The 24458-nt window shown below is 48.7% G+C and overlaps 1 protein-coding gene across 3 annotated transcripts; it reads right to left on the bottom strand.

Moving 5' to 3' along the window:
* Positions 1–228: 228 nt before the first annotated feature.
* On the bottom strand, positions 229–24435 carry BCL6 (BCL6 transcription repressor). 3 transcript variants are annotated; one of them, XM_006068967.3, is made up of 10 exons: positions 24174–24435; positions 13844–13882; positions 12849–13019; positions 11050–11271; positions 8500–9471; positions 7774–7958; positions 6316–6483; positions 5133–5263; positions 4877–5014; positions 229–1445 (listed from the first exon to the last, which is right to left on the bottom strand). In XM_006068967.3, the coding sequence occupies exons 3-10, from the start codon at positions 13007–13009 to the stop codon at positions 1302–1304; spliced, it is 2121 nt and encodes a 706-aa protein (XP_006069029.1). In that variant the 5' UTR covers positions 13010–13019; positions 13844–13882; positions 24174–24435; the 3' UTR covers positions 229–1301. The 3 variants fall into 3 exon arrangements, with proteins under 3 accessions (XP_006069029.1, XP_025142435.1, XP_006069030.1); XM_025286650.3 differs by lacking the exon at positions 24174–24435 and adding an exon at positions 16416–22475; XM_006068968.3 differs by lacking the exon at positions 24174–24435 and adding an exon at positions 14998–16400.
* Positions 24436–24458: the final 23 nt, after the last annotated feature.

Genomic DNA, 24458 nt, shown 5'->3' with positions numbered 1-24458 from the left:
CCATTCAAAATCCCCGACCTGGGCGCCACATGAGCAGAATCTGGCATCTGCGGTCCATCCTTCTTCCAAGAGCTGAAGGTGGGCCCTGCCCAGCAACCAGATGCAAACCCCAGCCTCAGTCTTTCCCTGCCCTCCATGAGCACTGCCCACCCAGGTGAAGAGCTGGGGAACCAGACCCATTCAAGTCCTGACTCCAGCACAAGGAAAAAAAAATCCAGAACAAACCGATTTGACTTTTCAACATTTTATTCTTGTATTTGTACAGCTATATTTTACAACGCGGTAATGCAGTTTAGACACAGCCAAACCCTGTCTCCGGAGTAGTTATAACACAAGCATGACGCAGAATGTGATGAGACAAACATTCCCAAAGAGAGTTTAGTTAGTGACAACTCCAAGTCCCTGTGTCTGCCTACACGTCCAAAAGGGATGGCGCAGTCGTCCCCTGTTGAAAACTTCCATGAAAAAAGGCACCGTAGGACACGTTGTACGGGTATATACAAACCGAAAACTAGAACAAAACTACACGTTTTCTCCTTCCGCAGCTTTTTTTGTTCTTTTTGTTTGTTTGTTTTAATACACACTTTGTAAATTGTAAACCTTCACTTGCAAAAAAATACAAATACACTGAGGCATTTTAGACAAAATATTTTCTTACTTATACAGATGCAATACTTAAAATAGTCTCTTAAGTGCTCTTTCTCAATAAAGATTCTCAGATCCGTGTCTGCCTGCAGATACAAAATCGAGCCTTTAACGCAGTTTTATATTTTTAATATATCTTTTTTAGGTTTATATATATTTATTTTATATATATATATTTATATATTTACAACTCTGCCATATATTCCTTCACCTTTGGTTAAAAAAATTAAAGCCCTCTCTTTGATAACATACCGAAGTCTCTTCTTTTAAAAGAATGCACATTTACATACAAAAGAAACATCTGATCCCACAAAACATATACATTCCTCATTTTGCAGACTAAGTCAAGTCAGAACTTTTGCGTACTTCCCCCGCTTTGATATATAAAATGATTTTGCTTTTTGCTGACATGGTTCGCCGTACACATAGGAGAAGAAGCAATATTATTTTCTTAAAGTTTTACGGCAGTGGGGGAAGGGGAGCTGCCCTGGCGCCCCGTCCCCCGCCCCTCCCCCCACCCCGCCCCCGCCAGCTAGGATTTGCGCTAGTGGATGAAAGAGGCACTACATCATGGGATGAACATTGTAAAGTGTTACAGTATCCTTTGGGTAGATTCCGAAAAGGGGCTCGAATGGAAAGCATCAACACTCCATGCTTCAGCAGGCTTTGGGGAGCTCCGGGGGCAGGTCAGTGGCGGACACGCGATATTGCACCTTGGTGTTGGTGATGGCACCGTGCTTCTGGCGCAAGTGAAGACGGAGCTGACTTTTGTGACGGAAATGCAGGTTACACTTCTCACACTGGGGGAGAACCAGAGGCAAACTGTTAAGTCATCTGCTCAGGAAACGTGTCATTACTCAAGGACCTTGAGAAGGAGATTCTCCCTTCCAGGGATGGGGCAGTTCTTCCCTTCCCTCCTGTGGGCAGGTGAAAGCCCACAGGAATGCTGGCTTCTGCTAAGGGACAAGTGGGCAAGGGACACTTTGTGCAAATGTCTCTTCCCTGCTTTCCAAAGTCTTGGTCATGTTCTTCCCCTGCTTGAGATTCATTTCCCTGCTCTAACTCAACAAATTCAAGTCTAAACCAAAAATGCAGTTCAGATGCAAACTCTTCTAATTTTTAAAGTTTTCCTGAATCTTTCTAAGGTGAAAATAATTCCTTTCCTTTGACCTCTGTAAGATTTCCAGCCTTGCCACTTAATGCCAAAAAGCCTTAGCATCCCCAGAATTACCATCCTTCTCAGATGCAGAACGCTTTGACAGTGGTGACTACTTCTCACTAAACTTTGTAATCCTCCCAGTACCTGTGAATATACCTCTTAGGCAATCATGCAATACATCTGAATATATTTGGACAAATGGATTAGAACAGTCTGAATTTTGCAAGTGAAAATTCTGGAAATCTCTGATATGCTTTTAAAAGGCAGTTATATTCCTTTAACTTAGTGTACGCATCTTAGAGGACTTCCCAGGTGCCACTAGTGGTAAAGAATCCACCTGCCAATGGAAGAGACTTGGGTTCAACCCTGGGTCAGGAAGATCCCCTGGAGGTGGGCATGGCAACCCACTCCAGTTTTCTTGTCTGGAAAATCCCAAGGACAGAGAAGCCTAGCAGGCTACAGTCCATAGAGTCACAAGGAGTCGGACACAACTGAAGTGACTGAGCACATATGCATACATAGATCTCAGATCAGCTAACAAGGCATTAGCAAGTAAAGCTGTTTCTTGTTTTGATTCCAAAAATGGGTGATAATAATTTTAGTGGAAAAGTTCTTTAAAAATAAAGTGGATGACTAAATGTAATGTGGGACCCTGATGTAATCCTGAGACAGAAAAATGTTTTAGGCAAAAACCGATGCTGCTGCTAAGTTGTTTCTGTCGTGTCTGACTCTTTGTGACCCCTGTGGACTATAGCCCACCAGGCTCCTCTGTCCATGGGATTCTCCAGCCAAGAATACTGGAGTGGGTTGCCATGCCCTCCTCCAGGGGATCTTCCTGACCCAGGGATTGAACCTGCCTTTCCTGCATTGGCAGGAGGATTCTTTACCACTAGCACCACCTGGGGAGCCCAAGTAAAAACTAAGAAAGTAAAGTATGGATTCTAGTTAATAATAACATACCCAGTATGGATTCATTAGTTGTGGTTAATGTACCCTAGTTATAAGACTTAATAACAGGGGAAATTGTGTACATATGGTATCTCAGTGCTATCTTTGCAACTTTTCTACAAAGCTAAAACTATTCTCTAATAAAACTGTAATAAAATATATTCATATAGAGAATATGTCTTAAAGTAAAAATGGAAATAAACTTAGAAAAAAATAAAGCAGGTGTGCAGTGAGTATAAGGAGCCCCAGTCTTGGGAGACAAGGGCCCCTCATACCTGTGCTACCCACTCCCATGTGCCCTGAGCATGGCATTTCTCTCTGAGCCTCGGCTTTCCTTTCTGTAAGGGACTGAGTCTACACTCTGAAGGTCGCTCAACTCTGATATCCTGTGTATCTACATGTCCAGCAAATAATTATAACAGCAAATACATACTGGACTCTTACTATGCGGCAAGCACTGTTCTGAACACTTCTGGGAATCCATTAATTTAACATAACTGTGTGAAGTAAGCACTATTATCAGGCTCGGATGAGGAAATTAAGGTACTGAGAAGATAATTAATTTGCCCAAGAACAAAATCAGGTGAGAAGATATTCACTCAAGGAGCGATAAACAAGTAAATGAAAATAACCACCTTCTCAGGTTAACATTTTGATATGGGTTAACCATTCCTTTATTCATCCTTGTGCCCATCACTACCTACAGAGATGTCATAAATTCAGCAAAGCCAGCCTCATCTATAACAGTAGTTTCTACACTTGTAGGACATGGGACCCTTTTCTTCAAATTAAATGGAAACTGGAAAGGGAAAGAGGCTGCTATATCATTCCAGTCCTGCCCTGCAGGGTTTCAGAACCTCAGAGATTGAAAAAGCACAGTTGGAAACCTGCTCATCTACCTCATTCTCATCATTTCATAGACAAAGAAGACTATGGCCCAGTGAGAGGGTTAGGGTTTGCCCACAGCCTTAAAAAGGGTCATTGCCAAAGTCCAAATAAGAATGCAGATATCTCAGCTCCCTGGCCAGTATCTTTCCACTTTACAGCAGAGATCAGCAAGCTGTTTCTGTAAAGAGCCAGACAGTAAATATTTCACACTTGGTGGGCCTGACATTCTCTGACATAACTACTCAGCTCTGCATTGTAGCGTGAACGCAGCCAGAGACCTACGTCAACAAGTGAGCCTGGCTGTGTGCCAACAAAACCTTATTTATGGACGTTGAAATTTAAATTTTATATAACTTGCATGTCATAAAACATTATTGTTATTTTTAGCTATGTAAAAGTATAAAAACCATTATTAGCTCGTGGGATTTCAAAAATTAACCCATAAGCCATAGCTAGTCAAGACACTCTAGAACACTGTGATTCCAGTGGCCCGATCATGGCCTCTTACTTCTGGTCATTTGCAACTGTCTTTTCTCTAGTTTTTTTCTCCCTTGTATCACCACATTTCTCTGGCTCCCCTCCTAGTCTGTGACTGCTCCTTTTCAAACACTTTAGCTCGTCTGAAGTAGACATCTAGCCCAGTTTAGGGACAGCTGGAAGCACTCAGTAAGTGTTTGTAGAAGGAATGAATGACTCTGATGTCTATGTAACCACAGTCCAGACCTCTTTCTTAAGGCCTGGATTACCTAGCCCAATACCCTCACTTTAAAGATGAGCAAACTAAGACTGATGCTGAAGCTGAAGCTCCGATACTTTGGCCGATTGGTATGAAGAGCTTACTCACTGCAAAAGACCCTGATGCTGGGAAAGACTGAAAACAAAAGGAGAAGGGGGCGTCAGAGGATGATATGGTTAGATAGCGTCACTGACTCAATGAACATGAGTTGAGCTAACTCTGGGATATAGTGAAGAATAAGGAAGCCTGGCATGCCTCAGTCTATGGGGTCACAAAGAGCTGGACATGACTCAGCAATAGCACAACAACAACAAACTCAGACTCAGGCCAACCTCAAGCTGGCTGTCTTTGAAAATCAGACTGAAATCTGGTCTTAGGACCATGAGAGTTCAGTGGTCCTCCCACTACATGCCTGAGATTGACACGAACAGCCCTGTGGCCCCAGCCCCCACCTCCCCGCCCCTCCCAGGCCAGCCAGTGGCCACAAGGGGCTTACGCACATGGTAAGGTTTCTCTCCTGTGTGGATTCGCAGGTGGCTCTTCAGAGTCTGAAGGTGCCGGAATCGGGTGCCACAGATTTCACAGGGATAGGGCTTCTCGCCAGTGTGGATGAGCACATGGGCACGGAGGTGGGCCACCTGCACGGAAGACCGAAGAGCAAACAAACTGAGAGGCTCGGTCGAGGTGGGCTCAGACCCCCTGAAGCCTCTTATCAGCACACTGGCTGGGGGTCCGTGGCCCACGCCCCCTGCTCACCTGGACAAATCTGGCTCCGCACGTTTCGCATTTGTAGGGCTTCTCTCCAGAGTGAATTCGGGTGTGGGTTTTCAGGTTGGCCGGTCGGTTGAACTGGGCCCCGCAAATGTTACAACGATAGGGTTTCTCACCTGTTGCAGAGAGAAGAACAGGAAAGCCATAATTAGAGAAAGTTTCCACAGTCCCTGAGCCCTGGATTGCAAAGCAATTAGCCCTTCCTTGTGCCACTTCGGCTTTCCTTCCCTTGGAAGGGGTCAGAGAGAGGTGTCAGGGGCCTGCCACCCCTCTCTCACACACACATCAGCACACCTCACCCATGACCAGGGTCAAGAAGCAGGTGGCGATGTGGAGGAGGAGAGACAATGTCAGGCATGGGTCAGGGAGGGACTGAGGTCCCAGGAACCAGCTTTGTCATCAGGATGATCTAACTTCAGGATGTGGACATGTTACTCGCCTTTTCTGGGCCTCAGTTTCCCTCTCTGGCACCCGAGGGGTGAGTTGAGATGACTCAGGAAGGCTCTGCTAGGGTAAGGCTGATTCAGTCAACCCATTCCTCAGAGAGGTAACACTCAGGCTGCTCTAGTTTCTGTCTTTGAGAAAAAACATGCTTTTCCTTTCTGCTTGCGGCAACTACAGCTGCATTCTATTTGCAAGAGAGGTGGGGCCTGAGTTGGAGTAGATGCTCAGACAGAGGAAACCAATAGAAGGGCCACGTCTTCCTTCATGGAAAGTTTCTGGGATAATGGGCCCATTTAAAATTCCAGGAGAGAGGCAACTTTGGACAACAATCAGGTTATGAGATGCTACCTGGTGTAAGCTGATAAGGAACCAGCCCTGGGAGAGACCGAAGAGGCTTTAGCGTTTTTCTGGTTTATAAAAATCAACCTGTCTCTGCCTCTCTCAGCCAAGGTTCATCCCCTGTACAGTGAGACGAACACTTTTGACCCCAGTGAAGGTGGAGAAGCAACCCAGAGCATCTCAAAGGAAAGACAAAGGGAACATAGAGTGGCTGGGTCACTAAGCCAAGACGTGACAGGCCAGGCCTACACTCAGGCCAGGAAAATCCCTGCTCCCTGCCTCACCTCACTAGGCCCCAAAGCCCCACGCTGCTTTCCCTAGAATCCTTGCCCCGTTCTGCCCCGGGGAACCCTGGTGAGCTTGGGGATGGGTTACAGAGCCATACCCGTGTGGACGGTCTTGTGGCTGGCGAGGTTGCCCTTGTAGCGGAAGGAGGCCTGGCAGCGGTCACACTTGTAGGGTTTGTCACTGTGGGTCTGCAGCGTGTGCCTCTTGAGGGAAGCCTCCTCAGAAAAGCGGCAGTCACACTCATTGCAGAAGAAGGCCCCATTCTCTGTTGGAGGGTGAGGGGAACACCAGGGTCAGCACGTCAAGAAAGGGAGGTGGGGCTCCATGGCCTGTCCTCTGGAGCCAGCCTCAGGGCCAAACTGAGCCCCCAGGGCCCCATCTGCCCATTGTTCATGGGAGCCCAGAGCAAAGGGAGCCCAGAAAAAGAGAATTCCCTCTTTCTTAGTGTTTAGGGTCTCAGTCATGGAACTGAGAAAGGAGACAGATTCAAATATTAAGGTAGAAAAGGGAAACTCACACCCAAGGTACCCACATGGCCTGTACCAGCTTACATTCATGCACAGAAGCCCTCGGGTAAGGCTGCCTCTGTCTGTGTCTCTATCTTCAAAATCAGGATAATAAACCCCTGTCCTGCCTACCTCACAGGAGCATGTTGTATAACATCAAGCATCACAGGAATGTAAGATACGAATCAGAGTCAAAAATACTTTGAGTTCATCGAAGGAGGAATTAACAATGACTGTGGTCTCCCTTGCACCCATCTAGACTTCATGTCTCCCAAGCACTTCTGAGACAGGGAGACAAAAGATGACGGTGGAAGTAGAAACAGAGGCCCAGAGAAAAAGAACTGGAGTATAGAGTGAACAGCCAGGGAGCCAGGATGGGACAGTCCCTCCCTGCTCTCCCAACTATTGGCTCATGGCCCTGTGCCAAGCCTCTCAGTGTAAGGAACTCATCTTTTTCTTTTGTCTTAACAATTTGGAAATGACATATCATGATGACTTACCCCTAAAAGAAGTGTTACTGGGCTACCCTACTGGAGCCAGAGCTGGGGGAAGAGGGGAAAACTGGGGGTGCCAATCACAAACTATCCAAAAATGTCAATTAACAATCTGTTCAGTGAATCAAATTCAGCTAATATTAACTGAGTGCCTACTCCATGCTAGACTCATTAGGCCCTGTGGAAAACACAAGCATGAATAAGGCAGATGCTTCTCCTTCTAGAATGTACAGTCTAGCAAGGTGAACTAACATGCATACAATCAGTTTGGGTCCAGAGGGCCTGAGAAGGCTCTGGAAGCTAGTGGTAGCCAGCCCCATCGCTAGTTTTGCTGGAAGGAAGCTGAGAGAGCTGTGTGATCCTTCTCTATTCCCCAAGAATAACTCAGATTCTTCACCCCTTGCTTTGGTCAGTCTCATTCCCTACATAAGGTCTCCAAGAGTGGGAATCTGGGCTGGTGATTTAAATGCCAATGGACTTCCAATGAGGGGCTCCTTCCAATCACTGAATAGACACACAAACCTCTGGAGCAGCCAGGGCAGGGAAGGGACTCACCGCAGCTGGAATCTGAGTACTCAGACTGGGTCTCCCCCAGCTCCTCGGGGAACGTGGGGCCAGCAGCATGCAGGCACATCTCTGCATGCTGCGGGGACTGCGAGCCACAGGACGTGCACTTGGGGGGGTGCAGGTAGAGCGGCGAGTGGCTCTCGCTGCTGCTTCGGGGGGAGCCAGTCAGGGACCTGTGGGTAGGAGGAAAGGGCCTCAGCAGATAGAGCAGGGCAGAGCCTCCTCTTGGCCTCCATGCATCCCTCTTCCCTGTGCTCAGGGCAGCCCAGGGGCCACTTGAGATCAGGAACCACAAAGTTACTTATCCCCAAGCCTCCCTTCAAACAGCGGACATACTGAGATCACTGATGGGGTCACACGGAGCCCAAACCTCACTCCCAGGCTCAGTTCCCTCCCTTCGGTGCTACAGTCCACGGCCATCCTCTGTCCAAGACAGCAGGAGGATGCCCCATGCCACACCGAGACCAAGACCTCAGGAGCTTGGGATTCTTGGAATGCTCATCTACCACGGAGGGGAAATTCTCTCCCTATGAAAATACACTGAAGCTTAAGGACCTTCCTTACTTAGGCTAATTCAGTCAATAGGCTTTAGCCCACACCTCCAGTACACTCAGCATTTCAGGCAAGAGAACACAGTCTCTGCATCCATCAGAAGTGAGTCCAGAACCCTGCTCAGATAATCCCTGGCCCCAAGTCCCGACTGCCTCTGATCACCTGTTGACAATGTTGTTGAGCCGACTGGCCTGTGGGATGGTGGAGTCCTCCCCACTGGTGCTGAGCTTAGTTGGGGACTGGAGGTCAAGGCTATCAGGCTCCATGGGTGGCTGGCAGGCTGGCGGGGCAGCATAGGCTCGAGGGGAAAGGCGGCCCAGCTCTGCCTGCTCAGGCCCCTCCGGTTTGGTGTTCTGGTTGAGACTGTTGAGCACGATAAACTTGTACTTCTTCCAGTTGCAGGCTTTGGGGTCAGTGGGGCTCTTGGCCGGTGGGGACCCAGAGGTCTGGAGGATGCAGGCATTCTTGCTGCTACAGGACTCCGTGGGAGAGTTGGGCTGGCAGTCAGACTTCTGGGGACTTTGTGGGCTAACCAGACCCTTCCTGTTCAGGGGTGCATTGGGGGGCTCGAAATGCAGGGCAATCTCATCTTCCGAGGAGGGCCGCTCTTCCTCCTTGCCGGCCTTGTCACAGGGGAAGTATGGGGCGCTCCGGGCTGAGGGCGCAGCAGGCTTGGGGCCCTCGGCCACACTGTAGTGCATGTCACTCCGCGCGTCCTCAGGAGCCGCCTCCTTGGGCGAGTAGATGGTGCTGTGGCACACACCGGGGGAGATCTCCATGGCCGGCCGGCTGTACTCACTGGGCACTGGCCTGGCACTGTCGCAGGGGAGGGCCCGATCCTTGGGGAAGGGGTTGGCTATAGGCATCCGGGCATCCCGGAGCTCCTCATCAGAGAAAAGGAAGCTGCTGACCGGAAGGTGGCCGTACACAGGGTATGAGGCTGGCGGTGTGGACAGGCCATTGTACAAGCTGGGGGCAAAAGCTCTGCTCTCACATCCAGGGGCGTTCCTCAGTGGCAGGCTGTTCTCCACCACCTCCCGGCCCCGATAGGCCATGATGTCCTGGGGCATCAGCATGCGGCTGTTGAGGAAGTCTTCACGGGGAGGCTTGATGGCAGGAACCATCTCTGCTTCACTGCAGGAGGGAAACAGAGAGAAGACCCCAGCCTCCTAATCAGAACCTTCCAAGTGACACTGGCCTATGAAACCCACACAGGCGTGGGGGTCAGCTAGACATAGGCAACGTGGCCCTGGACTAGGGAAACACTTGCAGTTACAAGGCAGTTCTGCTAAAAGTCTAGCAATCTAGCCCAGAGAAGCTAAGTGAGTTAGCCGCACAATCAGTGCCTGTTCAGGTGTGATTTTGTGTAAGTCCCATATGTTCGTATACCTGTGAATCTCTAATTATTCTGCTATTATAAAACGGAAAACTTTTGGAGCCCTTATCTCATTTCATCCCTACAGAATCCTGCAAGGAAGGTTGAGAAGGCATTATTGTTTCCATTTTACACATGTGAAACGTGAGCTTCAGGGAAGGAAGTATTTATTTGATGCTGGTGTCACATGTTTGGAGGGTCATTGTCAAACTGGTGCTTGTGAAGAAGGAACTCAACCTGTAAGATGCCTGGAGTCATAGGGAAGTTTCCTTTTGGAGAAGAGACAGCAGGTGCCAGGGTGGGAAGCCCTGGCTCTGCAGCCACAGGACCTGGTTTCTAGTCCCTGTGGTGCCACTCAGCAGCTCTGTGACCTGGAGCTAGTTACTGAACGCTCCCAGCACAAGGCTGGACCCAGGGAAAGCCCTTATAAATGATCTTGCCACCATTATCACCCACAGGAGACAAAGAGCTCAAGTTGCCTGTACTTGAAGGGACATTACGTGGGCGAAAAGTGGGCCAGCTCCGTGTGATCGCAGTTAACAGAGCTAGAACCAAGGAATGAAGGTGAAAGGAACCAGATTTCAACTTTCAAACTGTCCAAGGTAGAACTGCGTGGTTCTGGGAACAATGAGTTCCTTGCTCCTGGAGATGTTCAAACAGAGGCGGGAAACCTTTCTGTTGGAGAAGGGCTACGATCACCCTAGAGAAGCTGAATCAAATGATTCTACAAAAGTCAAGGCCTAAGTGTCTGTTCTACTTAGCAAAGCTCTTCACTTTTTTGGCTCTCAGGTTTCTCATCTTTCAATGACCGTCCTATCTCACCAGATCCCAGGTAGGGGGTTAGACCCAGTGAACCCAATGTAATTCAGTAAACGTTCTCTCGTTTAGGAGCAGAGTGACATATGAGATGAGTACAGCAGCCCACAATCTGGTGGGGGAACTAAGTATGTAAATAGTTACAATGGAAGCCTAAAGGAGAACTAAAACATGCATGCAAATAGTGAAAGAGAAGCAAAGTCTAACAGGAATACAAAGGGCTTTGGGAAACAACTGAACAGCTGCGGAAAGAGCAAAGTGATAACTGCACAATGAAGAAGTTGGCATTGGGCGTGGTCAACAGGATGGGTGGGAGGAAAGGGTCAATCAAGTGAATGGAAGGACGCAAGAAGTGGGGATGCACATGGCGTATCTGAATAGCAGGAGTGTGCAAAAGCAATGGAAAGTAGGCTGTGGCGTATCACAGAGGATTATTTTTTCTACGTGCATGCCTTATCAAGGGTCACTGATCTTTTGTGGTCCCTTCCATCTCCAAGGCCTCCATCTGGGTGGCAGCTCACCTGGCCTTGATGAACTTCCGGCAAGTGTCCACAACATGCTCCATCTGAAGGTACATAGCTGTGGCCATCACGGCCATGATGTTGCCCTCCCGCAGATTGAGCCGAGATGTGTACATGAAGTCCAGGAGGATGCAGAACCCCTCCGGGTTGATCTCAGGATCCAGATTGATCACACTGAGGTTGCATTTCAACTGGTCTGTGAAGATGCTGTAGAACAGGCCACTGTAAAACAAAGGAATGTCTCACTATAGCAGACGTCAATTACAGAAACTGTCATCAATTATGGTTAGCAGGGGCCCTAAGCCCCTTTTCCCTGGACCTAGCTCTGGACCTTCCATGCCAATTAACAATAGCTGCCATTTATGGAGAGTTTACTCAATGTCAGAGAGTCATTAAGCACTTTACATCTACTCTCCTGTGTTCCTCACAACCTTATAAGATAGATTATATCCTTCTCTCCCTTTTCAAATGGGGGAACTAAGATCAAAGAGGTCAAGTAATTTTCTCAAAGTCACAGAACCTGTATTCTTTTTGGTCTTCACTGCACAGATTACCAGAGTTAAATTTAGCACTCATTTGCAGTAACTATTTTTAGTTTACATCTTTGGGATAAGCATTTCCTTTCTTGCTCCACCACATTATCCTCATTCTAAAAATCTTTTTGTATTTTTTAGAAGCAAATTGGGTATTGATGACAAACAAATAAAATGATACCTATATCTATAGTTTACTAATTTTCTAAAAGTCCATAGATTGTTTTCTAAAAGTCCATCACAAGGTCAATACTCCCAGGAGAGCCAAGTCAGTGTCAAGCTATACCTCCTGGTACCATGATGTCAGGTTCAGGAAAGAGCATGCAGGGAGAGGCCAGAATTCTGGACTGTCATCTGGATTCTACTCTTCCTGAGCATGCTGCCAGAAATGAGCTAGAGTTACTAGACTTTAGTAAGTAGCTATGAAACCTTGGGTAAGGGACTTCACTTCTCTGCGCCTTGGTTTCCTTATCTGCAAAGCAGGAATGACAATGTCTCCCTTGTGGCAAGAATGAAAATGTAAAGGGGACAAATTGATACCTGAACACAGTAAGCATTTGGTTAGTGTCATCTATTATCTTAACTCTCTATAAACCTTTCCACTATTTTTTTTAAAGGTGCTTGTTGTAGATGTTCTATATGTCCTCTACTTGCAATCAAGATTCCTGACTCTACGTCAGCTCACCTATAAACGTCTTCATCTTATCATCTATAAAATAGAGCTAATCATGCCATCCATAATACAGGCCACTTTGAAAATCCAGGGAGGTGATAGAATGTAAAACTGCTCTGAACATTTGAAATACTTGACAAATATGAAGAATTAGCCAGCTCACTTTCACCAACTTAGATATTCTCTGAAACACCCACGGAAATATAATCATAGTATAAATAAATACAATCAGAAAAAAAGAGCAAAAGATCTCAACTTAACTTGCTAGAAATATTTAAAAACTCGCTTTCACTTTTCATTTTTTCCCCACTGGTTCACTGAAGTCATTCCGTTTGCCCTAAACACATCTCTTCTGGAGACAGGATCTGATTTCTTCTCCCTCTATTCCCACAGAATGGAAACGCTTTCTTTTCTAAAAGTGTATTCATTCATTTGCTGCCTGGGAACCCACTCTGCCAGGCCATGTGCTGGGAACCTAGAGACAATGAGATGTGGCCCCAAACACTGCAAGAGGCCTCCACCCTCCACCCTGGCAGCCAGCACCTTCGCTCCCTTTATATCCATCTTCTGCCTTCTACTTCCAGACCCCTTACCTGCAGGCCATGAGGACTGTCTTATGGGCTCTAAACTGCTCCCGGCTCACCACTATGACAACATCAGTCAAGATGTCACGGCTCCGGAGGCGATTAAGGTTGAGAAGAACGTCACTGGCATGGCGGGTGAACTGGATACAGCTGTCAGCCGGCGAGGCCATTTTTCTTCACCTGAAAGAAAAGGTCAAAATCCTGTTAGTCCTCCAGAACCTGTTTCCTTCTCACCAGGAGTGTGAGAGCAGGTGGCTCAGCCTGCTCCCTTGTGTTTGCTTTTGAACAAATTCATCGCCCACCTCTGGGCATTTCTTTTCATGTCTGTACTAGGAGATAATCATCTTTACCTGACTTGTTAATAGAAAACCCTATAGGGGAAAGAGGAAGGGAATGAGTATTTGTTGAACGTTTTTTCCACATACCAAACACGCCGCCAGCATTGAGAGGCAGTGAGTGAGTGACAGGGGAGAGAAAGCATGCTTTGAAGGTTAGCACGTGGACCATACCTTTCGCAGGCTGTATAACTTGGAACAGGTTGTTTTACGATGTCTGGGCTTCAGTTTCCCCAAATGGGGAGTACTAATTCCTCTGCGGTGGTAAAACTTAGAGATATGTGCCTGGTCCACACTAGATTCTCAAAAATCATAGCTATTCTCATCAGTATCTCATCTCATCATCCTAGCCACCATCTGTCTCTCCCCTGCTAAGCTTCAGAATTGTCAGAATGCAACTGTCAGAACTGCTGGTGCATAGTAGGCAGCAAAATTACTGTGAACCAAGCAACAAGTAAGGGAAGCCCTGGTCACATGACAGTGTTAAGACAGTCAAATGCAGGGGCAAAGGAGTAGGGGTGGGGTGGGGGGGTGTGAAGGAGAGGCAATCAGCTGTCCTTTCTCTCATCTAAAGAAAGGTGGCACCATTCACAGAGACACATGCACTGGCAAATTCAAAAGAAACAGTTTGTCCACAAAACTGTAAAGTGTATAATTCAATTTACTTACCCAGTGCCTTGATTCACAGTCCAAAATTTTGCTTAAAACCTGCAGGGAAGAGAAAACCAAGCAGAAATTGATTTAATGAATGTAAGATTGTCCACTATAGTCTTATTTTAGGACACACATATTTAGTTTTACTCTGATAGCTGCAGCCTGCCAGCTGGTGCGGTTTTACCACAAGTGAGCAAACACTTTATCCAGCTCGGCCGGCTCTTACAGAAACAACAGGCACCCGAAGCTACACGATAATAATGTTTTTACCTTGAGTACTCAGAATACAATTTCATACGTTAATTACATACACACACACACACATTTAATTCCTTTTTCAAAGTAAAAAATGTATGCCATCCAAGTGTAATTGAGTTTATGGGAAAGAAAAAAATAAGAAAAGTGATTCTTTCAATATTAATGAAATGATCCTTCAGGGTCCTAAAAACTCTGGATGCTTTTCAAAACCTGCTAAAATACTATCTTCCAAACTTAGAATGATTCCACAAGACCAACAAGGTCAATCTTTATCCTTAGTTTACAGAGGACAAAATTGAGTTACCAGGCAGTATTTCCTGACTGTCTGAAGCACTTAAGACTAAATAAGGAATGTGCAGAATCCAACCTGAGATGGTTTATCTACTCTTTTGTTCATTTTCAAAGTTTCCAATCCCATCTCTCCTGGGTCTAAGATCAGATATAGTGCCACAAACTTCCAAGTTTGTGCTTCCCCCTGCTGGTGAGAGATTTAACTGTGTGGTTTAGCTGAGAACTGGCCAGGGAGCACTCAAGAAACACGGACCCTCTCCAAATTGATTTCTCTACAACAAATCATTTAAAGTCTAGGTGAAAGACTCATTTATGATCACATGTGGGCTGCAGAAACAAAACAATATCTGAACCCTACCCCAACTCGTCTTTTTTTAACATGTAGCTTTTCAGAGCTATTTTCCGGGTAAAGGGGCCCGAGGCCAAGGAGGTCATACTGGGCCACATAAATGGTGAGTGACCCAGCCCTAGGTCTTCTGGCTCAAATTCTTGTCCCCTTTCCAAATCAGCCTACGTGCTGTAGAACAGGCAAGACAGCACCCTGATGTGGGTGAATCTCATTTTTAAGTTCCTTCCCCCACACAGACACTTTGCCCCCATTCCAGGCAGCTGAGTCTTACCAAATGAGCACTCTAAAATGAGAGGTTTCCTTGGGTCTGTAACCAAACACTCTGACATTTCTCTGTGGTCCCAAGTGCCAGTCACTCAATCTCATAGGCTTCAAGGTTAATGTGTGCATGTGAGTGAGTGGAGGCGAGAAGGAAATGGGGAAAGGGAGAGGACAGAAAAAGACAAAAGAACCTATTTCCTCCTCTCCCCATCCGAACTTGGATTGGCAAAGAAAGATACACGGAATGGGTCCTAACCAAAGTTCAATGATTGTGTCCTTGGAAAAGGAATACTGCAGACACATGTGAGGTTTATTTATAAACCTTCTCCTCCTCCCCTACGGAAGAGATCCCTCAACAACTCTGGAATACTTAAGGCTGTCCTTTAACCAGCTTCAACCACCCTCTCGCTTGTGGATTTCCAGTCACACAGACTCTAGGAACCACAGGAAGTGCAGATTTGCCATTTCACCTTGACAAGTGGCAATGACTCACTCCTGATGCGGAATGAAACAAACAAACAATCCCCCTGGGTCCACTGTCTGTCAGGCTGTTGGCTGGGCACTTTCCACTGTAAACCTCTTGGCCTGGCTTGACCAAATAACTCACATACACTAAGGCCCCTGCCCTTATTAAGTCCACTCCTTTCCAAGCTAGCTTTATCTTAGGAACCCCCCAAACTAGTGAGTATGTTAGTCATGGTGGGTGTGGGCAATGATGCCACCCTCTATATGCTGCAGGTGTGGGAGCACCACTAGAATTTGGTTTGCTTTTCACAGACCACTCAGCTGTTTATCATCCATTTTTGTGTCTGATCCTTATAATAGCCACCATTTACTGGGAGGAGAGTGAGGCTCCATGAGATAAGTCTTATCCAGGATCTCAGAACTAATTCCAAGCAAAGCCCGGAAGAAACCCTGCCTACTAGCTTCAGCCATCCCACCAATGTCAGCACAAGACTCCTTCCACAGAAGCAACCAAGACAGCAGAGGTGTCAAGAAGAAACTAACATCTGCAAGAGCCCAGACCTTTCCCGACGCCATCACAACACCAGCCGCAGTAACCACCAAGTGAAAGTTAGACTGGTCTTTTCCACCCCCATACACTTTCTCTCCTTTGGCGCTTTCCCTGTGTAAACGAGGCACCTTGAGAAGGCAGATCCTTTAAAGGGCTTGATGAAAAACGAGGGAATTTCCCTTTTAAAAAAAAAAAAAAAAGAGGGGGGGCAAAGGTAGAATAGACAACAGAAAGGCAGAGAGACAACGGATGGGAAGGGCTAAGCCAGCCTATATGAAAAGATCCCATCCTTTTCCTCCCACCTCCAGAGGTGGCCCTCTTCTCTTGCTCACACACAAGGGCACAAACTCGAGCCCTGCAGCCGGGCAAGCCGGCGCAGATCCGCAGATTGGCCCACCCCCATCACACCGTACCTGTCTGCTAGGGACCGCCCACCCCCGGGCGTGTTGCCTGCACCGCGGCGCGTCCACCTCGAAGCCCCCCACGGGCGCGGCGGAGCCCCGGCGATAGCCGTGAATTTGGTTACATTCAAGTAAAACTTTTCGTGCACCTCGGTAGCTAACATTATGTGTGCCTTTTTTTTTTTTTTTTTCCTGTTACGCCGTCAAGGCAGGGGGCAGTGAGGGGAATGGCACAGCCCTCTCATTCCCGGAACACAGTCGATCTCAACTCAGCGGATTTCACAGAACACTCTCTGCCTATCGCCGGCTCCAACGAGAAGTAACTTTCCAGGAAGCTGCCGGCCCCGACGGCAGCCAGGATCGCTGCCTGCGCCGCTCGGGCCGCCGGGGATTCACCCGGCGAGGGGGGGCCGCCCGGGGAGGCTCGCGGGGAATACGGCGCACTTTCCCCTAAATCCCTCGTCCGCGCCAGGTCCAGGAGTCTATTCGAGTTCACCTAGTCCAACCTTTCCCCTACAACAATTTTTTAAACAGGGAAAGTCAGGCAAGTTAGTAGCACAGCCGGGTCTGAAAGCCAGGATTTCACGTTCTATCCCAGGCTTGACTTCAAGTTGCTCCATTACGGCGTTTGTTTGCCTGGTGCGTCTTTTTCTTTCTCTTTGCTTGCCCCTCCAATCCCGTCCCCTCGTTTGAAAGGGAGTGGGCGGTCGAGGCCCCCCAAGTCAAAAAGATGGAGTCCCTAGAGCTGAGGGTCTCCATCCAGCGCGCCCCACCCGAGCTGAAGGAAAACTAAACCGAAAGCCCCTTCCGCCTACGTTGGCAAGAAGGAGAACCCAGCTCAGCTCGATTTCCGCCCAGAATAGAAGCTGCCAGGCCGAGCCTGGCTAGATTTCGAAATTTCCGAATCCGATTTCTCTGAAACCATAGATTAAAAAGGTCAGGATTGGCACAAGCCTTGGGCTCAAACTCTAGCGCGTTCATGGGCGCGCCAAGGTTGCCTTGCCCTCCCCGGGCCTTCCTCGGAGTTAGAACCCCCGGGCGCCATCTCCTAATCGGTCTCAGCATCGGACTCCAAGAGGCACCTGCGGGACCCGGTGGTAGGGAGGCGAAATATGCAGCCTCTTAGGCCGCAGCGCAGTCCTAAAACTGGCGGGTAGCGTCACACTGCGCCGCGCGGCACCTCAGCAGCCGGAGCGGGGTCAGTAAAGACTGGGCCTCTTTGGCCTCATAAAATCCCACTTTCTCATCCCTTCGCCGGGTAGAATAAAGGTGAAAGCGAAGGCTGCAATTTAACACGGGATGGGATGAGAATCTAGGAAGGGAAGCTAAAATTAAATGCATTTATTGGAAATTAGGAGTCCCCGTGGTTCCGGGAGCTCAAACCTAATCCTGTTTTACCGCTGCCTGACACTAGAGAGAGCCCTCCATCAAGGCTTAAAACAGACTCCTCGTTGTCGCCCCGCCCCTCCTTCTAATGACCTAGTTTAGATTGAGTCTCCGGATTTGGAGAAAGCCTTTCCCCCTCCCCCTTTCTCTATCCCGGTCGGGTTTTGGATTATTGGTAATCTAATAACTCCAATAACTCGTTGAGAAATCCAGAGGAGAATCTGGAAGTACAAAGCACTCTTTAGAGGCAGGGACGAGGCATTTTAATAAGGCCGGAGCCGCCGCAGTGGAACCCGCATCAGGGCTCTGGCCGCAGCGTTCCCTTTCTCCGCAGCGTCTCAGCTAAGGAGCCGCCCGGGTCTAGTCTCGGGGGTCCGGCGGTTGGGACGGGGGTGGGGGTAGGGTCAAACCGCCGAGTTGTTTTTGTTCTGGGGGAGAAACACCCCCTCACGCTTTTGTCTGGGGGGCGGGAGGGTTTGAACACCGTAGATGAAAGTGAATTTGATAACGTGGTGGCCTCTGCAGTCGCTTTGGGTGACCGAGGAGGTGTTCAGGGACATGATGTCCTGACTTTCATTTCTATCACACTTCCTGCCAACAGCGCTCTTGCAAGCCTGCAAGCTTCTAGGAAATGCAATAAAATAGAGGGATGTGTTTTATCATCAAGATCTGAAGAGGAGCTGCAGAAGGGACACTCCCCGGGCGCCCAGCTCGCGACTGCCTTCCAGAAAGGGCCGGCAGTCAATGCCAACAGACACGAGCAAAGATATTTTGGCCATCCTGGCTGGAGCGGGCTCGGCCTTTGCAAAAAGGCTGGCGGGGGAGGGCAGAAGCATGATCTCCCCAAGCAAACAATGCCTTTAAAAATCCGATCTGGACAGAAGTCAGCCAAGGTCTTTATTCACGTTAATGAAGATGGAAGGCACTAACTGTCCTTGGAAAACGATGAGTCAAACTTGACCGCTCTTCAAACACGTCCCCAGATTCGTTTCCAACCCGAACAGAGGCGCGTTTCTCCAACGCGGCCTGCAACAGCTCCCGAAGTGGGAGAGGCAGAACTTGATTCCTGCTGACCAGGGCGGTGGAATCAACGGCTTCTCCCGCGGGTGTGCGCGCCAGTGGTCGCTAGGGGCCGCCAGCACGCGGACGCGCGTTTGCCATCTTAAGTTTTGAACTCCAAGCGAGAAAACTTTACTGAGAAGCTGTTGTGGATTACACTTTGCCTGTCCATAGGACCCACGCACACAACTGATTTCTCGCCAATCCACTAAGCAAAGTTTGTAAGTGGGGGGTGGGGTGGTCAGAGCTATTTCAGGATCCAAATGTGAGCCTCCGACACAGTGAGGTGCAATCTCTGCAAGTTTAGGGACGGGGCTTTAATCACGCCCTGACACGCACACCCCCCCTCCCCAAGATCTGATGCTCCCACCCCTCAGCGCTTCAGTGGGCTTTTCAAAGTCTGTTACGGAAAATCTTGGGCCATACTTTGTAAACAAGTTGCTCGGAGAAATCTGGGGAAGGAACTCTTTCCCATTATGGTTACCTAAGAGGTTAAAATTATGGCTCCCTCTGCCTTCTGCTCCTTTTTCTCAGCTACCTCGAAGGGGCGAAGACAAACTCGCCTTTGACTTGAAGTCACTGACCTGGAATCCAGAAGCTTAAAATCTGGTTCCGGTTAGGTCACTAACTCCCCATTAACCCTCACATCAAGCCAGTTTCCTCACTGTAAAGAGCTGTATGTCCTAGAGCCCTTGTGGTATCCCTCCACTGTAGACTTTGCCCCGGGAAAGGCCACAGCAACTGGGAGGCAGTGTTTTCAAAAGGGGGTGCTTTTTGGTTCTCTAAGCAGATGCAGATATCTGCCCGTCGCTGATCGACATGAATGGGGTAAGCATCCGCAGCCCTTCCAATTTTCCTCCGCCTTACCAAAACTTTGGAGGTTGGATGTCATCCTCATTGGAGGGTGCCCTCCATCAGTCCTAGCACCTGGTTGAGATACTTGGGGACCCGAAGGTGACGCGGTCTGTCTAATGCCCAAAGCGGGGAACTCCGCCAAGACCTACCACTAGGTGGCGGACTCAGTCCGTCCGAAAACCGCCGCGCGACCACAGCCTTCCACACCTCGACTGCCCCCCACCTTTCTGCTGTTGTGGTGTATTAGGGGGAGGGGATTGCCTCCATAGGGCAAAGCAGGAAAACATTTTAATTTACAGAAGGTAATTCGTTTCTCCCCATGCTCACACCTCTAGCAACCACAACGCAATATCTGAAGCTGAGTGCGTGTATTATACGTAGATTTTTCCAGCCCTAAATGTATTGGGAACAGAAAGAAAGAATGCACTTGTCTTCAAAAAGCAGGATGGCACTCGGCAGTATTGGCAGAGGTTCCTGCCAAATCCTGTCGACCACCAAAAAAGTCGGGTACAAACTGATTCCCACGGAGAAAAGAGACCTTGGAGGCCAAGGGCAGAAGAAGGGTCCCACCCAGTCTTATAGCGCTTAGCTAAATCGCGGATGGGGGAGTGGGGACGAGTTGGTCTTTTGGTGGGGCTGTGGTCTCGGAGTGGGAGGCGGGCAGGGTAGGGAGGAGCCGTTCTGGCTTCCAGTGGGGCGAGGAGAAACCGGTCAGCTTTCCCACAACCCAGCACTCTCGCTCCGATCACTGCGGCAGCTTTCCCACTTGTTGCGCAGTGCAGGAAACTGGCACGCGCCACACTACTTTAACTCCCAGAGGTCTCCAGACCGGCTACAGATCAGCCTGCCACTGCCCCTGGCAATCCACAACCCTCCCTCCCCAACCAACCCCCCACAGACACCATCTCCACCGCCAGCAAAAACTACAGGACTTCCAGTCAGTATTTTTTTTTTTTTTTTTTTTACACCAAAACATTCCTTCTTATCTCAGTATCAGACAGGCAGCAGAATTCGGGTGCCCAGAGAAGTCAAGTCCAAGGCGGCGGGGTGGGGGGGGGGGCGCGCTACTTCCGCCTGTAAAACTCGCCTACTTAAAGCCAACCAGGCAACCCTCCCCCCATCACACACACACACACACACACACACTCTCGAACTACTTTGCCTATTTTGACACCATCCTAGCTCGAAAACCGTTTTTCTCCCTCCTTTTGAGAAATCAACTTTTTAAAAAGCTAGCTTTATCTCTCCTTCCTAAAGAAAAAAAAATCCTCATAAGGTCATTTCACAATATTTTTCAAATATTTGACTTTTGCAAATAGATAGTTTCATCCACCGAGGGGTGGCGCTGCCGCACCACCTCCTCTGAATCTGAATTTTTCACAACAAAGTGGGTTGTGAGTGTGGCTACCCAGCAAAGGAGAGAGGGAAGGAAGAATTTTGACATCTAGTCATGGCTACCATTTACTCAACCAATAACTGGAACTCTTTAAGGCTCAGCTAACGATAGCTGAAGAGTTTACTGTCCCATTCCTGTCCCAAACCCAGAATAAAAATGGGACATTTGTTTTTCATGAAAGCAAGGGGTAGAACCCTTAGAAACTGAGCATAGAGGAAATAACTAGTTGGAGAATTCCCACTTCTATCTGCTTTCTCCTTCAAGTTGCTCTGTTTTTACAAACAGATAGCCTTATGGTCACTATCAACAGACCCTTAAAATCAGTCAATGGTTGGGCCTGCAGTATTGGAAAGTCTTCCAAGTAGGATATTGGAAACTTCTATTTATAAATGGAGAGAGGGGGGACTATTTCCCATCCGCAGGCTTCTATTTTGGCCTCAAAACTCAACTACAGTCATTTAAGGCAGGGAATGCCCATCTCCTGGTACTCCCTTTCCATTTCCTCCTCCCCCAGAGTCACATTATCTTTTCTCCTTTAAAAAAAAAAAAAGCATATATTTTAAAGCGAGAATGTGATTTCACCTCGTTCCTTTGAGCTCATGTTTGCTACCTCCAGGAATAGCGTGTGGACTAGGGCCAGATGAACTTCAACTTGGGCTGCAGATTTACGAGGTTCTGTTCAAGTGCCAAAGGCTCTTGGTAGTAAATAGCGAGCAAAATAGATACCTGTCTCCTGACGGATCTTGCCGGCCCCCCTCTTAATTTTTTTCTTAAGTTATTTATCAAAACCACACACACCTTGCAAAGAAAAAGGGAAACTGGCAGTCTCTGTAGAGGAAGCCAGTGGCATCGCTCTGAGCCACAAACTGTATTTCTAAACAGCCCTTTCCCTGGTTCCTTCTCTCCTGCCCCATTTTCTTTTTCCTTTTTGACAGTAAAAAAAAAAAGCATCTACTGACACTCACTTTACTTTGGTGGGGGGGGGGGGCGCATTACAAGATATTCCTCCTGGAAACTATAAACTGATTGAACAAAAAAATCCGAAAGGATTAAATCAGTTTCCTGGAGGGGATGGCGAGCTCACAGAAGAGGTCAGGGACCCAGTAACAGTTCTCGACTTTGAGCGCCCAGTCTGGGGCCATTCCTTCGGCTCAGCTGTCAGGACCCCCACCACCAAGACAAACATTTCGAGAAGGGGCACAACATAAACAGGATCTTTTTCAAGCTTTTTTTTTTTTTTTTAATTTGTAGGATTGTGTACTTGTTTTCCATGGGATAGCTTTAAAAACTCAATTATTGCAACACGAGTTCCATTTTTGGCCAGAGTTCCAATAACACGGCATCATAACGGCAACGCAATCTACAGTTCTCAAGACATTTACCACGGTCACTACATCCGGCAGCGGAGTGGCCCCCTCGCTCCCGCGGCTCCCCAGCGCCGCCGATTTCCGAGGCTCAGACTCCCTACCGGCTCCCGCCCCCGGCCGCCGCCGCCGCCGCCTTCCCCCATTCCTACTCCCTGGATGAGAGCTACAGGTTGCAAATCCAACCAACCTCGCAATCCATTTCTGCAAAATCACTCACAAAGATCTCCCGTTTGCGCCCGCGCCCCCTCCTCCCGCGCCAAGTCTCCCAGCCAGGGCCACAAAGTGCCCTTCTCTCCTCCCGGGTCTTGCACGTAGGAACGCGGGCTGGGGCTGTTTGTTTTTTCCTTCGCCCTGTGCAAGGACCTCGGGAATCTGAAGCCTGACGACGCCGCTACTCCGACCCGCAGTTTTTGTTTTGTTTGTTTTCACAAAGCTTGCACCATGGGAAAAATAAAAATTTAGGAAAGCGGGGAAACAGCCATTGGGAGCTAACACCGAGTCACGCAGCGCCCAAAATACAAACACCGCGACCGCCAGAAATCCCGCCACCTTCCCGCTTGGCTGGGCCGTCCTGCGAAGGTTCCCAGAGTCCCCGCACTCTGAACAGCACCGCAGGTGCAAACGCGCACCCCTTTCCCACCCCCACCCCCAAATCCCCATCCCGCCACAAGCCTCTCTCCCCAGGACCGGGAGAGGGAGCGCGCGGGGGTTCCCGACTCCCTAGACTGCAACCAAGAAAGAATGATTTCCAAACTATTCAACATCCCCGCCCCCAGGCAAGCTAAACCTCCCCCAAAACGCAGGGGAAGGGGACACCAAAACGCTCGGATCTCGTTAGGAAGATCGCGGCTCAGAAAGGAACACTTCATCTGGGTTTATGAAGGGAAAAAAATAAATAACCACGAGGAGTTCGCTTGCATTTCTCCTCCAAAATCTCGGCTCGGAGGTGGGGAATCTAGAGGACCGAGGCCGGTGGAAGGGAGCCAGCGGGGCGAGCGAAAGGGCAGCCTCCCTCCTCGCCTCCCGGAGTGACCAAGAAGGACCGGAGAAGGGAAGGAAGGAGAGGCGAGGGAAAGGAGAGGGAAGGAAGAAAGGCGAGGCTGGAGCGAGGGAGCAAGGAAGGCAGTTTGCAAGCGAGAAAAGAGGGGGAAAAAAAAACACAGCCGCACGAATCCAGCGAGATCACAAGCCGTACGCAAGCAGCAGCAGAAAGAGCGAGAGCGCGAGCGCGCGTCCTCTCCGCCGTCTGGGGCCAGACAGCCCCCAGACTTGCCCGAATCACCCCCCAAGCACTGTCTCGTCCTTTCTGCTCCGGCCGCCCCCTAATTCCCCTCCTTCCTCTCCTCCACCTCCTCTTCAAAAACCAAAACAACACAAGGGAGGGTGGCCAAAGCCTCCCCAAACCGGCCAATTCACTCAAAGACAACAAGAATAAAATAATAAAAATATAAAAATCTACATCCTAGAGTGGGAGAGACGTGGGACTAATCTTCGGCATTTATTTTAACACCTGACAGCTACAATAAATAAATATATACATTTACATCAATAGATACACATAGGAAACTTGGAGCCAAAGCATTTGGCAAGAGCAGAAAAAAAGAATTAAAAGGTAAAATAATGATCATGAGCAGCGGCGGCAGCAGCGGCACCAGCGGCAACAGCGGCGGCGGCAGCAGCAGCGGCGGCAGCAACAGCAATAATCACCTGGTGTCCGGCCTTTCCTAGAAACTTCTTGCATCACCACTTCTAAGAACCCCAGTTCTAAGAATCAACAGAGCTCAATTCTCGGAATTTGAGCTGGGGACTTTACCACTGCTACGTAGCAGGGGAGGACTCGGTGTCAGCTCTCCACGACTTTTGCCTCCTCCGGGCCATAAAAAGCCCTCCAGGCCAAAATATTTTCCCGCTGTCCGGCAGATTTCGGGGTCCTCACAGGCTAGACGTCTCGGGTTTGGAGGTTTCGGCGCGAGGGTCGAGGGGCCGGACGGT

This window comes from Bubalus bubalis, chromosome 1 (genome assembly GCF_019923935.1).
Source record: "Bubalus bubalis isolate 160015118507 breed Murrah chromosome 1, NDDB_SH_1, whole genome shotgun sequence".
Lineage (NCBI taxonomy): Eukaryota > Metazoa > Chordata > Mammalia > Artiodactyla > Bovidae > Bubalus > Bubalus bubalis.
Note: the sequence above shows the minus strand (reverse complement) of the source record. Positions and strands in the feature narration are given on the sequence as shown.

What these genes read in the sequence shown, in the direction of transcription:
- BCL6 (XM_006068967.3), bottom strand. Translation starts at nt 13,009, where the DNA reads ATGGCCTCGCCGGCTGACAGCTGTATCCAGTTCACCCGCCATGCCAGT. An exon ending in CGGAAGTTCATCAAGGCCAG is followed by an intron (nt 9,472 to 11,049) that starts GTGAGCTGCCAC and finishes TCCCTCCTGCAG; the next exon opens with TGAAGCAGAGATGGTTCCTG. An exon ending in GTACTCAGATTCCAGCTGCG is followed by an intron (nt 6,484 to 7,773) that starts GTGAGTCCCTTC and finishes ACCCTCCAACAG; the next exon opens with AGAATGGGGCCTTCTTCTGC.